Raw genomic sequence first — 11,941 nt, 5'->3', positions numbered from 1 at the left:
CATTTGTAAAAAAGACCCAATAGGGCGTTTTTTCAAGGTAAGTTAACAAACATTTGTAAGGTTTGACATAAAGATTGTGACATCAATATTACAAGGTAGCAGAATGTGTTCTAATCAAGTGTATTAACATGGCGGATAATAAAACTTTACAATAACAATCTGTTGTTTTAAGCATAAAAGTGATATCCATCTGTATAATTGTTTTCAGAGATAACTCAAGGAAAAGAATATATACAGTTACTAACCAAACCTTAAACTTAGCTGTGGGACATTGGTAGAAAGTGGAAGCATATGAAAAAGCTTCTTCATAAAATGTATGTTTCCAAAATTCGACGTCGAAGATCTAGTTAAAGACTTGAATGTATTATAAGTTTAACTTGGCAAACACGTTAAGGTTTTTGGTGGAAAGTGGAAGCATATGAACAAGCTTCTTGATAAGATGTCTAGGTTTATAAAATTCTACGTCGAAGATTTAAAGACTTGAATGTATTATAAGCTTAACTTGGTAAATACGTTAAGGACATAGGTAGAAAGTGAAAACATAAAAATAAAATGTCTAGGTTTCCAAAATTCTGCGTCGAAGATCTTGTTAAAGACTTGAGTGTATTATAAGTTTAACTTGGCAAAAACTTTTATGACATTGGTAGAAAGTGGAAGCATAAGAACGAGCTTCTTGATAATGTCTAGGTTTCCACAATTATACGTTGAAGATATTGTTAAATGTGCTTTTACGCAGTATCAAAAATATATAAGAGAAGAAAGAACTGTCAAAATGTGGTTTATATTGAGAAAAATAGATACCTTAGATCATGTGACCTTACCTTTACATTTCACTTCATTTCAAGAAACAGAGCACATATCAAGAACGTGTTTCTTCTTTCCTGTATTGTAATTTTGAATCAATTCAATTCCTATCCGTTACATCAATTTAAACTTTAATAACTCCAAGTATATTTCTGATCTTTCAATAATCCAGCGAGGAGTTTGTTCCATGGACGGTAAAAGTCCTGCGCCGTTCGTCGGGTGGATGGTAACATTGTCATATTTTTGCTCTTGGCTTCTTTGTTAACGTTCTTTCTTGCAAGTCCTACTATGGATGCTAATTGCTGATGTGGCAAAGGTGCTGTAAAAAAGGAAAATACACATATCGGACTAGATAACGGATATTTCCATTATTATTTGCTTTAATTTTTAAGATTTAATACAAATTTAGCTTACTTTCCCAATAGATCCATATGTTTCACAGTGAGACTTTACTACTGCTCGTGGACTGGCTACAACATTCACAGCATGACATTGTTCGAATCATAGTGTGTGTTAACGCACCCACTGAGTAGTACTCAAATTGAAGTTATATTTTGCAACATCGATGCAGTATAAATAACCTACACAGGGGTGCACTTTGTACAATCATAACACTTGGGTAATACGCCCTCACTTACAGTTATACAAAGCCAGTTTATACGCATTCGCACACCAGTAGAATCACTGTGGTCGAGTGGTTCGGACTTGGGTCTGTGACACAAGATCAGGGGTTCTATTCCTACCTTGCCTGATGAGTCCCAAAAGGACGAAACCGGCCGTGGTGTGGATGTTTCTGGTGTGTTGTTCTTAATCTATATATATATATATATCTCGAAAGTTCTAATCTTCTATCACTTCTGTACGTACGTTACATTGATGATATCTTTGTTATTTGGTCTCATGGGGAACAGTCTCTCGATGCGTTTGTAGATAGCCTCAATCTGTTCGACCCTCCATTAAATTCACCATGGAGAAATCAAAATCTCATGTTGCCTTTCTTGACACTCTGGTCACTCTATCTAACAGTCGTTTTAACACGTATGTATATTCTAAACCCACTGACCGTCACACATATCTCGACTTTCATATAGTTTTCACCCATTTCATATTAAAGAGTCGATTGTCTTTAGCAAAATGCTTTGCTACAAACGCATCTGTTCTGATCCCCTACAGTTTCGTAGTCAATCAACCACCCTAATAGGTCACTTTCTTGATTGTAATACTCCCTACAAGTTATTGAAGAGAGCCCTTCATAAGGTCTGTAGAATTCCCAGGAGAAACTGCTCCAAAATCAACACAGGGAGGTGAAAGAGCATCGTATTCCATGTGTCGTTACACACAGCGATCAGGTCGATCAATTCATTAGGCTGGTCAAAAATGAATGGAACACATTGATTGTGGGAGACGATATGGGTGACAAGTTTTATTAACCCCCCCCCCCCCCCCTGTCGTTGCTAAAAGACAACCTCCCAGCCTACGCAACATCCTTGTTAGGAATCATTTACCCCACCGACACTTCTCAACCCATGGGGAATATTTAATGTGGTAAACCCGGTGTTTACATCCAGGTCCATACAATTGTGACTCTCCCTTTGTTATATATCTTATCACTTGTGTTCTCTGTTCTGATATACAATACATTGTCCAAACCTCCACTCCTTTTCGTCTACGACTTAATAATCACAAAAGCACAATCAGACTCCACAAAACCAGTTATCCAGAGGCTGAACATTTTAATCTTCCACAACACAATGTCGACTGTCTTAAGTTTGCCATAATCCTGGGTAATTTGTTTGACCATAATAAAAGAAACTTGAAGGAAGTCGAATTGATCCTTAATGTATGTTCACACTGTCATGATCTCAATAGGGATATGGCTTTTCTTTCCGGGTTCAAGCACTTTGAGCAGTCTGGGGCTTACGGTAGACTAACGCAATTTCAATCATTCTTTTTACACCTGACGAAGGTCCAGGGTGTCCGAAAATCTGTGTAGCGTGTAGTTAGTTATATCTATCCTATTCTAAATATCATGTTGGATTTAAAGGCACAACATGTTGACCTTATCTTTTCTACTATTATTTCTATCCAACAAATGGAACATATCATCATGCGTATATATATATATATATATATATATATATATATATATATATATATGTGTCTGTGTGTGTGTGTGTTTGTTTGTTCAACTAGTTTGTTCATTGTTTGTTCAACAAGTCGAACATATCATCATGCGTATATATATATATATATATATATATATATATTTATATATATATATATATATATATATATATATATATATATATATATATATATGTGTTTGTTTGTTTGTTTGTTCAACCATATTTCAACCATCAACGTTATCAACAATTTAAATAATTCAAGTATATACATACAGAATATATGGTTGTGGGGATCCTCGAAAAGTTTATAAGAACTTGTAATTGAGGTATCCCTAAAATACAAACTTATAAAGTATAACAAAGGTACAGAGTATGACAACAATTTTTTTTTACAAAGAATAATGAATAATAATAATAATAAGAAAAAGTGGGGGGGGGGAGAAGAATAAAAAAAAACATTAATTCTTTTGTAGAATATAGAGCTTATTAATAAGACTAGGGTAAGTATAACCCCACACAATGCAACAGTACGATAAAAAATGCAAGATAAAAAAGTGGATAAATATATATATATAACTATCTATATATATATATATATATATATATATATATATATCTATATCTATATCTATATATATATATATATATATACATATGTGTGTGTGTATGTGTGTGTGTGTACATTTTACGTTTTACTTATGTTGTCTTTCAATGATATTAGTTAAGGGTATAAAAGTACGAGCAAAGACACGTATTCGCCATGTGAACAACTTTCGTTTAAGCATTGAATGTAATGCACGGGTTTACAAATTCGAACACATGGCTGGACTAGAGTATACCTTACTTCTTGTCCAGTAATTCCACTAGTGGGGGGGGGGGGGCACTGTAGGCCTAATTTGAAACAATGGCACAGCTGGCGTCTGGGACGAAACTAGCATCTAAGTAGCGGCCAAGAGTAAATCCGCCCTTTAACGCAGAGAAGCCGTCAACGCCTCGGACACGGCGGCGCGCATTGTTCCGAACAGATAAACTGGTAGGCCAATCCTTCGCTGTTCGAATACGCTACAGCTTACACAAATCTGTCCGTTGTTTCCATATTTTATGGGAAAGATGGATGTAAAGAGACCATACAAACCTAATTCGAGATACTTTATCAGTCCCTCGAGTTCACCTATTGGGTCCTCTTTCCAATCTTCCAATCGCATCACATGGATATTCTCAAGACCAAAGACTTCTACCCATTCACGCAGATACAAATAAAATATCCCTTGGTAAATTTTCTGTTAGAAATGAACAGAAATATAAACTTATATGACGTATAAGCCAAACTCTTGTAAGTGTTTTTAAATCATGCACAAATAGCTATAATGTCACACTTTATTTTTTTAATATGTAAAAGAATGACTTAAATCCAATGTACCATGGCAAAATTTGCGTTCAATTTTACTTTTGACCTAATCTGACTTTAATTGTTAAGTCCAACATTAAGTTCACAATAAGCTTCAATTTGTCTCATATATGTAACAATGAAGAGATTAATGACGTCACAACATCGGTACGAGTATAGCTACATTGACTGTCTGTTCCACCTTTGGAACTCTATACGTTGGTCCTTTGTGAGTCCATGATGACATAGAGTTCAAGTTCTGATGCTAAGTGGTGTTAACACTTCTCGTATAGCCCTGACTGACACAGCTAAAGATTAAAATGGCAGCAATACCAAACTTAGGGCGAAAAACGATGGATTTGAAATGAAATGCCTGGAGAAACTAAGCCCACGAAACCAACCTATGAGAGTCAAGTACTTCGTTCAACCGGTTTTTGTGCAGGGGCACCTTCCTTATATGTGTACCATGTACACAACTATGAATTAGTATGTAATCTCTGTCCAAACTCTTCCACAAGAAGGACGACTTTACAAGAGACGCAATTACGGTAACTATAATATTTGCAAAATGGCAAATATCCAGAACAAATGTACGGAAAAGTATAATTCTGTCTGCTTCCATTGTGAAGCAGTTTTTGGTAACTACACTCATGTAACCACTATTTTTTTTATTTACATATTTATAACTTGTTTAATAAAAATAAATAAATTTAGGAATGTTATGATAATGGAATGACTTACATTGCCAAGGCAATAATGTGGCTCCGGTCCGCACATGAACGCACAGTACAATGGATTATGCACCGATTCACAATTCGCGGCTTCTTTGAGATATTTTTTCGTACCAATTTCAAATTTCTCTGGAGTACGATCCCCGTTTTTTATTCCTATCATGTACGAAGTCCATAACCTAGGAAGCAAAGAAAATAGAAGAAAAGAAAATAACAGAAAAGAAAAGAAAAAACAGCGTAAACAAATAACAACAACTGAAGATTGAGAGGACATTAATGGAAAATCCCGAAACAGATTTTTTTTTAACTATATGTCTTGGTATGATGCACCCGCACGACCTATTCCGTACTCGTTCACTGCTTTTTTCATTGTTTTTTAAATTTTATTTTAAGCGTAACTATGCGATAAAAGATTAATGGTGATAATTCAAGGCGCCTGCACAAATGAAATTTGTGGCCATATCGACTTTTTATTTTTATCCAATAAGAGAATACCTTCTGGGAATTATCATTCATTCATTCATTCATTTATTTCTAGTAAGTTAAATCTTTTACATAATGAATTATAATAGATTAAAGACTATAGGGTGTACATATGCAAGTGGTATTTATATTTTAAATACATAGTTATCTTATTGTACCTTTACTGAATGGAAAAAGGAGAACACAAAAGTGCAATACTTATGAAATCGTTTACTCAACGTTTTTCTCAATAATTCTCAGAATATGATTACATCAAGAAATGTTTACTAGGAAACAACAAAATGAGACCAAAAGAAAGAAGACAGAGAAAATAGGCATTAACAATATGCGACAGTAATTAAAGTTCTTTCCAAATAGGGATTAGTTTAGCCAAAAGATGCAATGAAAGTAACATATAAGACAATATGATACCAGAATCATCTGACGGTTACCTTAGAAATGTTTTACCATTTTACCCCATCATAATAGAGAATAAATATATTATATATATGTCTGTGTGTGCTTGAAGGGTGCATGCTAAACTTACAAGTCCACGGGGTCCCTTAGTATAACGACAATTTTCGCCTTTGGCTGAACGGCATGAATTAAATCTGATAGAAAAACTGGTGGGCTAGTCTCATTTGGAAAATGTTCCTCCCAATAGTACATCCCTAGACCCCATAGATTCGTTATCGATGCGTCGCCTGTACAAATGCAAAAGTGTAACGAAATGAATTGAAAAAAAAAGGATTTTCTTAAAATGGATTTTTGCGCGTGCGCAATCCAAGGGTTTGTCAACTGATAGAGAACTATAATTGAAATAAAAATATGTGCACCGAGTTGTGGTAAGTAAACATATTGCGTTATATAACGTCAAACTATGATTTGCTCGTCTTGTCTTCTACAAAGATAAAACCCAAACCAAGCGTCGGGTGATATTGTTGAAAGTGTAGGCGTTTAGGCTATATCGTTTTGTTTAAATATGTATGCTAACGGTGTAATAGCTGGAAGTGTAACACGTCCCTATGGCCTAATCGGGTGAAATAAACTTTAAATTCAAGTTATTTAGTTGCCTTGCTCTATATGAGAGATGTAATATGTTTCGGAGACCACCCATCATCTGGTTAAACCATGCTAAGTATCAGCGACGTTAAAGATATGTGCCACCTTTTACACACACAAAAAAGTGAAAGGAATGCTAGGTAGATTCTACCTAAGTCTGCAAAGTATGCTTCTTGCTAAGGTACACCTTTTCGTGTTTTTGTGCGAGAAAACATAACTCATAAACCATACATGTTTTACACACTTATATTTCTATATGATATATACAAATTGCCAATCACTTACCAAAAATATTAGTCGGGGTTTGTTGAATTTGTTTCACAGCTTGTTGACGGTATAAGTTTAAGTACCATTGAACAGAGCTGTCGTCCTGTTGACCAGTTTTATTACGAATTTCGAGCACTGTAAATGAATAACATGAGACAACACGGGTATTAGGTAATAAAGTTACCATGTTAACACGGCTATTACGTAGTAACGTTACCATGTTAATACGGCTATTACGTAGTAAAGTTACCATGTAAACACTGGTTATATATAGTAACGTTACCATGTAAACACGGGTATTAGGTAATAAAGTTACCATGTAAACACTGGAAATAAGTAGTAAAGTTTCCATGTAAACACGGGTATTAGGAAGCAAAGTTACCATGTAAATACGGGTACTAGGTAGTTAAGTTACCATGTAAACACGGGTATTAGATAGTAAAGTTACCATGTTAACACTGGAATAAGCAGTGAAATTACCATAAAAACACGGGTATTAGGTATTAAAGTTACCATGTAAACACGGGTATTAGGTAGTTAAGTTACCATGTAAACACGGGTATAAGGAAGCAAAGTTACCATGTAAACACAGATATTATGTATTAACGTTACTATATAAACACAGGTAATAGGTATATTACCGTTACCATGTTAACACGGGTATTAGGTATTAAGGTTACCATGTTACCACGGTTATTAGGAAGCAAAGTTACCATGTAAACACAGGTATTAGGTAGTTAAGTTACCAGTTAGGCTGGTCTGAATGTTATCAGAGAACAGTATAGTGGGAAAAGAACATCGGTGATAGAAACAACAGTCTGGCCAAGGTTGCAGTTCAAAGAAAAAAGGAATACTTCATTATTAGTTCAGTTACTTAAATCTAACCACTCTCTGATATTCTGTGTTATATGGAAACTTTCAGAGTAATGCATTTGCAATTAGCAGTGTTGTTCTATACATTTCCTTTCATCCAGATGTAATTTTCGAGTAAATTATATCACTTCCAAGAATGCTCTATACTATCATCAAGTTAAAAAAAGCTAAATCCAAAACAGTACAGCCCCAAAGTGAACAAATTTGCAAGTTTATTAAAGATGTTACCATATGCGTTTTGTGCATAAGGCATGCAATCAAATGAAGTCGGAAAAAAATGTGAAAAGTAAAATAATATGCCTCTTCTGGTCAGTGATTACCTCAAAAGAAGAGGTTAATGCTTGAATGGATTAAACTCACCGAGGTCTCTGTGAATAGGAGTATCAGTGTATCCAAATCTTCTCAAGGCCCACCAGTGCGGTTCCTTAGCAACCGGTAACACATCCGGGTGTTGAATCAACTTGTCCCAAACATCTGTTGTTCCACACTTACATGCGCCCAACTGATAGAAATATGGTACACATTGTAGTTCTGCCCCTTCGTACCAGCAGGGATTTCGAAATTCGTTGGAAAATTCAGCTGGAAAACGTTCCAGCACCTGAAAAGTAAAGCAACTTCTCATCATAACTGGTAAGAACACAAGCGAGAAGGAACAGTAGAACCGTCCACAAACGTGCATGGTTTAACATCCAATAGTTACTTTAACTAAGTAATTACTTAATTACATGACCCGTGTTATTAAAGACTTGCAAGTATTTATAGTTAGCGTATTGTTAAAAAACATGTATATTCAGTCACTCATTTAGTAGTTTCTCCACAACCTTATAATCGTACAGTGTAGTGTAGTTACCATAGTAACAAGAGTATAATAAAAGACAAATATAGAAGCGATAAAGTATATCAGATACAGCGCGGTTACTATATTTAATTATTTTACAGTTGTGAGACGATGAGACGCCTATAGGTATTCAACTGGATGACCTGGCACCTAATTAATTGATATTTTATGAAGATTCCAATGTTCTACCTGACCGCTAAAAATTCTGAATGGATATCATATATGTTTATTTATCATGGATGAAATGATCTCAGCACATTTGTCTAGCTGCTTAATTGTCTCATAGGGGTGGGTGATCAATCACCGAATTGTGTTTTTATATAGATTAATGATTAGATTGAAGTAGTTTAACATTTCAGCTGGAAATATCTACTGCACTTTCAACGATGGTCGGCCAATGAATCTGGACAAACTGAAACGGAAGAGTTTCGTTTTGGATGTTCGTCAGTCGCAGACATGGACAAAACATTCTTGAGAAAAGCTATTAGTATATCCCCAACAACAACACTACCTAATGTTAGCTCGCCGTTGACCATGCTATTGGTTGTGAATTAAATTTTGATTCATACTTCGATGCCTGGGGCTTAATTATAAAATGAAAGAAAATACACAATAACTGAATTTCTTAAACTAAGTTACCTAATTCTTTGTAAGATTATACGTCCACTGACCTCGGGTAAATAAGGCTTCCACTTGGCTTTCGGCATTCTATTTCTCTTGACTGACAATATATTTGCAAGGTGATCTTCTATTCTGAATGCAGAAATGAGAGGATTATTCGCCGATCTACCATCCTCTTTAAAGGTGAAGGATGATGTTGATTCATCCCATATTACAGTGTACGCTACGAAAGTCACAGTCAAAGAGATCAACCCAAGATATTTTAATCTAGCGATCACCAGCTGCGGAAAAGAAATACAGGCAAACTTTTGTGAATTTTTAACAAATTCAATCAAATCGTTTTACACGAAATTTGAAATTGTTTCTTTACTAATGACTTGCAACTCACACGACCCTTGAGCTGTTGAGTATACCATCAACAATAACCCTTCATTATTTTTTTTTTAGTCCAAACTTACATGAATCTCGAAGGAAGCCATTGGGTTTCCGAATTGTGTATATATTGTCTGCTTTTTGAAGTAAAATAATAGACGAGGCAGTCATGCAGGCACTAACCAGGAATACTGATTAAATTAGAGTCTTTGTCTTTATATAGCAAGGCAATTGAACATAGTTTAAATTAATATTAAAAAAAAAAAACTTTTTTGGCATTAACAGAAAAACACATTATGTTACTTACTGACTTGGTCATATCCGTATTGAAATATTCACGTATAGTAGATGCCACCTCCGCCTATCACGACTCGAATTGTATTCACCTCTGCTGCATCTCTTTCAACAGAAGATAAATACGTTGTTTTTTGTATTGTGATTCCTACGTTATATACATTGCCAGTTTTAAAGAAATTCAAAGGAAGTTTAATATCGACTTTCAGCTTTTATAGTCTGTACTTGATTAATGAATTTCCTACCATTAACATTATGTGATTTTTGATTCTCAGTTTAGATAAGAAACATTTCACAGTTTAGATAAGGAACATTTGAATAACTTTTCTTCTGTTCCCCCTCCTTCTCCCCTTGTCCCACCCCCCCCCCGTCATTCTTCTTATCACAGCTCTCTTCCATCCATTTTTTCTCCACACCTTTCTGTTTTTGTCCTTCTCCAGTTTATTCCATACCCCGGTCCTTTAATCCTCTCTTTGTCCCTCCACTGTTTATCTCCAACCTCTCCTCTTCCCCTGTTGCTTTCTTCTCTCCATCCCTCTTCTACTAATCAATCCCCTTACATGTTTCTCATCGTTCTCCGTGCTCATTAACCTGTCTGTATTCTGTGCGTGTTTTTGTCCTTTCTGTTACTGTTATTTGTCATTTAGCCTCTGAAGAAGATCTTGCTAGGATCGAAACGTCAGGCCAACTTATTTTTACACATTCTATTACACAGGCTCTCTAGTGGATAAGCAGTTTGCTAACAGTTTTCCTGAATGTCGGGTATACTGATCGCCATCCTGGGGGAGGGGTCTAAGGGGAAGGGAATGTCCCCCTCCCCTTCGATTTTTGAAGGTGCTCAGATGCCAAATGCTGGTACTTGTGTGGCTTTTTAAGCACATACACAAGTACTAGTTTTGAAAACAATTTACATTTTTTTATTTATATTTAGTGAAATATTTTACTTACCTGGTAAAAGTTATTAGTTTGTTTTAAAGAGATTTTACAAGAGACCGATTGAGAGCCGTAAGTAATGTTTTTCGCATGCGTAACTGATGCATTATTAGTCTGTATGATTTTGGCATAGGCTAGGCCCAATTTATGTTGAATATATTGTTAGGAATGTCGGGATTTTATATGAAAATAGTGCTGGGCGGGATTCACGATTTTTAAGACAGTGCTGTGCGGAATTTTTTAGTGCTGGGCGGGGCCGCCCAGTGCTGCCTAGCGTGGGCACATCCCTGGACATATCTCTTCTGCTTATTATACAGAGATCATAAGAGTTATATGTTTGCGTCTCTCAATCTCCTTAAGTTACCCCGACTTAATCGATGTCCAACTTGCTACTTTTTGCTTATCGTTGTATTAATCGTTTTAATTCCATATATATTCGATGACTTTTTCACGTAAAATAAAGACGTACACAACTATAATACTATAGACAGGCTGACAATATCCTGAAGAGAGCAAGAAAATTAACGACAGAAACGCAAGTGTATATATACTGTAAACTCTAATGCAATAATAATTCTGTAATCGAAAAAAAAGAGAAATGATGACTACCTTTTCCTGCTACGATCAGTGTATACCTCCAGATTAACAAGAAAAGCTCACACATCATATCCACCACTAACACGGTATGGGTCGAATCTGTTTTGAAACGGTACTATAAGTATGCGTAGTTTTACGAAATTGGGCAACGAACACAGTAGAAAACATTTGAAAAGGCTTTCTCACGGATGATTGGCTTCGTCACCGTCTTTGTTCAGTCAAGGTGTTGCGACCACCTTTCATTGTCAGTGCTACTTATTTGGGCTGGTAGACGCAGCATTGTTGCTTTTAAAGCCATTTGCGGATGTAGTGTTGTGTTCCACAGCATGGTAATTATATAGTGTATAAAGCTTCTCGGCCTTTGGCTAAGATCATGTGTAGTATCTGTTCCCTTTCGAGGGGAATGGTGATGCACACCTGACGATGATCACACAGTCACAGTCCCGATGTAAGGGAACTTGGGTTGGAAGCGGATCAGTCGTTCATTAGTTTGGTTTTCTTGCCCAGGTTCTTTCTTGGGAGACTTTTTCTTAAAAAGTATTATATAGTGTAGAAAGCTGTCTAATTGGTGACA

The 11,941-nt window shown here is 35.7% G+C and overlaps 1 protein-coding gene across 2 annotated transcripts; it reads right to left on the bottom strand.

The window, feature by feature from the left end:
- Nucleotides 1–98: 98 nt before the first annotated feature.
- LOC139977094 (carbohydrate sulfotransferase 15-like) lies at nt 99–11,567 on the bottom strand. 2 transcript variants are annotated; one of them, XM_071986136.1, is made up of 9 exons: nt 11,380–11,567; nt 9,851–9,942; nt 9,222–9,452; nt 8,073–8,310; nt 6,858–6,974; nt 6,058–6,214; nt 5,059–5,227; nt 4,066–4,210; nt 99–1,123 (listed from the first exon to the last, which is right to left on the bottom strand). In XM_071986136.1, the coding sequence occupies exons 2-9, from the start codon at nt 9,860–9,862 to the stop codon at nt 936–938; spliced, it is 1,257 nt and encodes a 418-aa protein (XP_071842237.1). In that variant the 5' UTR covers nt 9,863–9,942; nt 11,380–11,567; the 3' UTR covers nt 99–935. The 2 variants fall into 2 exon arrangements, with proteins under 2 accessions (XP_071842237.1, XP_071842238.1); XM_071986137.1 differs by lacking the exon at nt 9,851–9,942.
- Nucleotides 11,568–11,941: the final 374 nt, after the last annotated feature.

The sequence above is a fragment of the Apostichopus japonicus genome, chromosome 12 (assembly GCF_037975245.1).
Source record: "Apostichopus japonicus isolate 1M-3 chromosome 12, ASM3797524v1, whole genome shotgun sequence".
Lineage (NCBI taxonomy): Eukaryota > Metazoa > Echinodermata > Holothuroidea > Aspidochirotida > Stichopodidae > Apostichopus > Apostichopus japonicus.
Note: the sequence above shows the minus strand (reverse complement) of the source record. Positions and strands in the feature narration are given on the sequence as shown.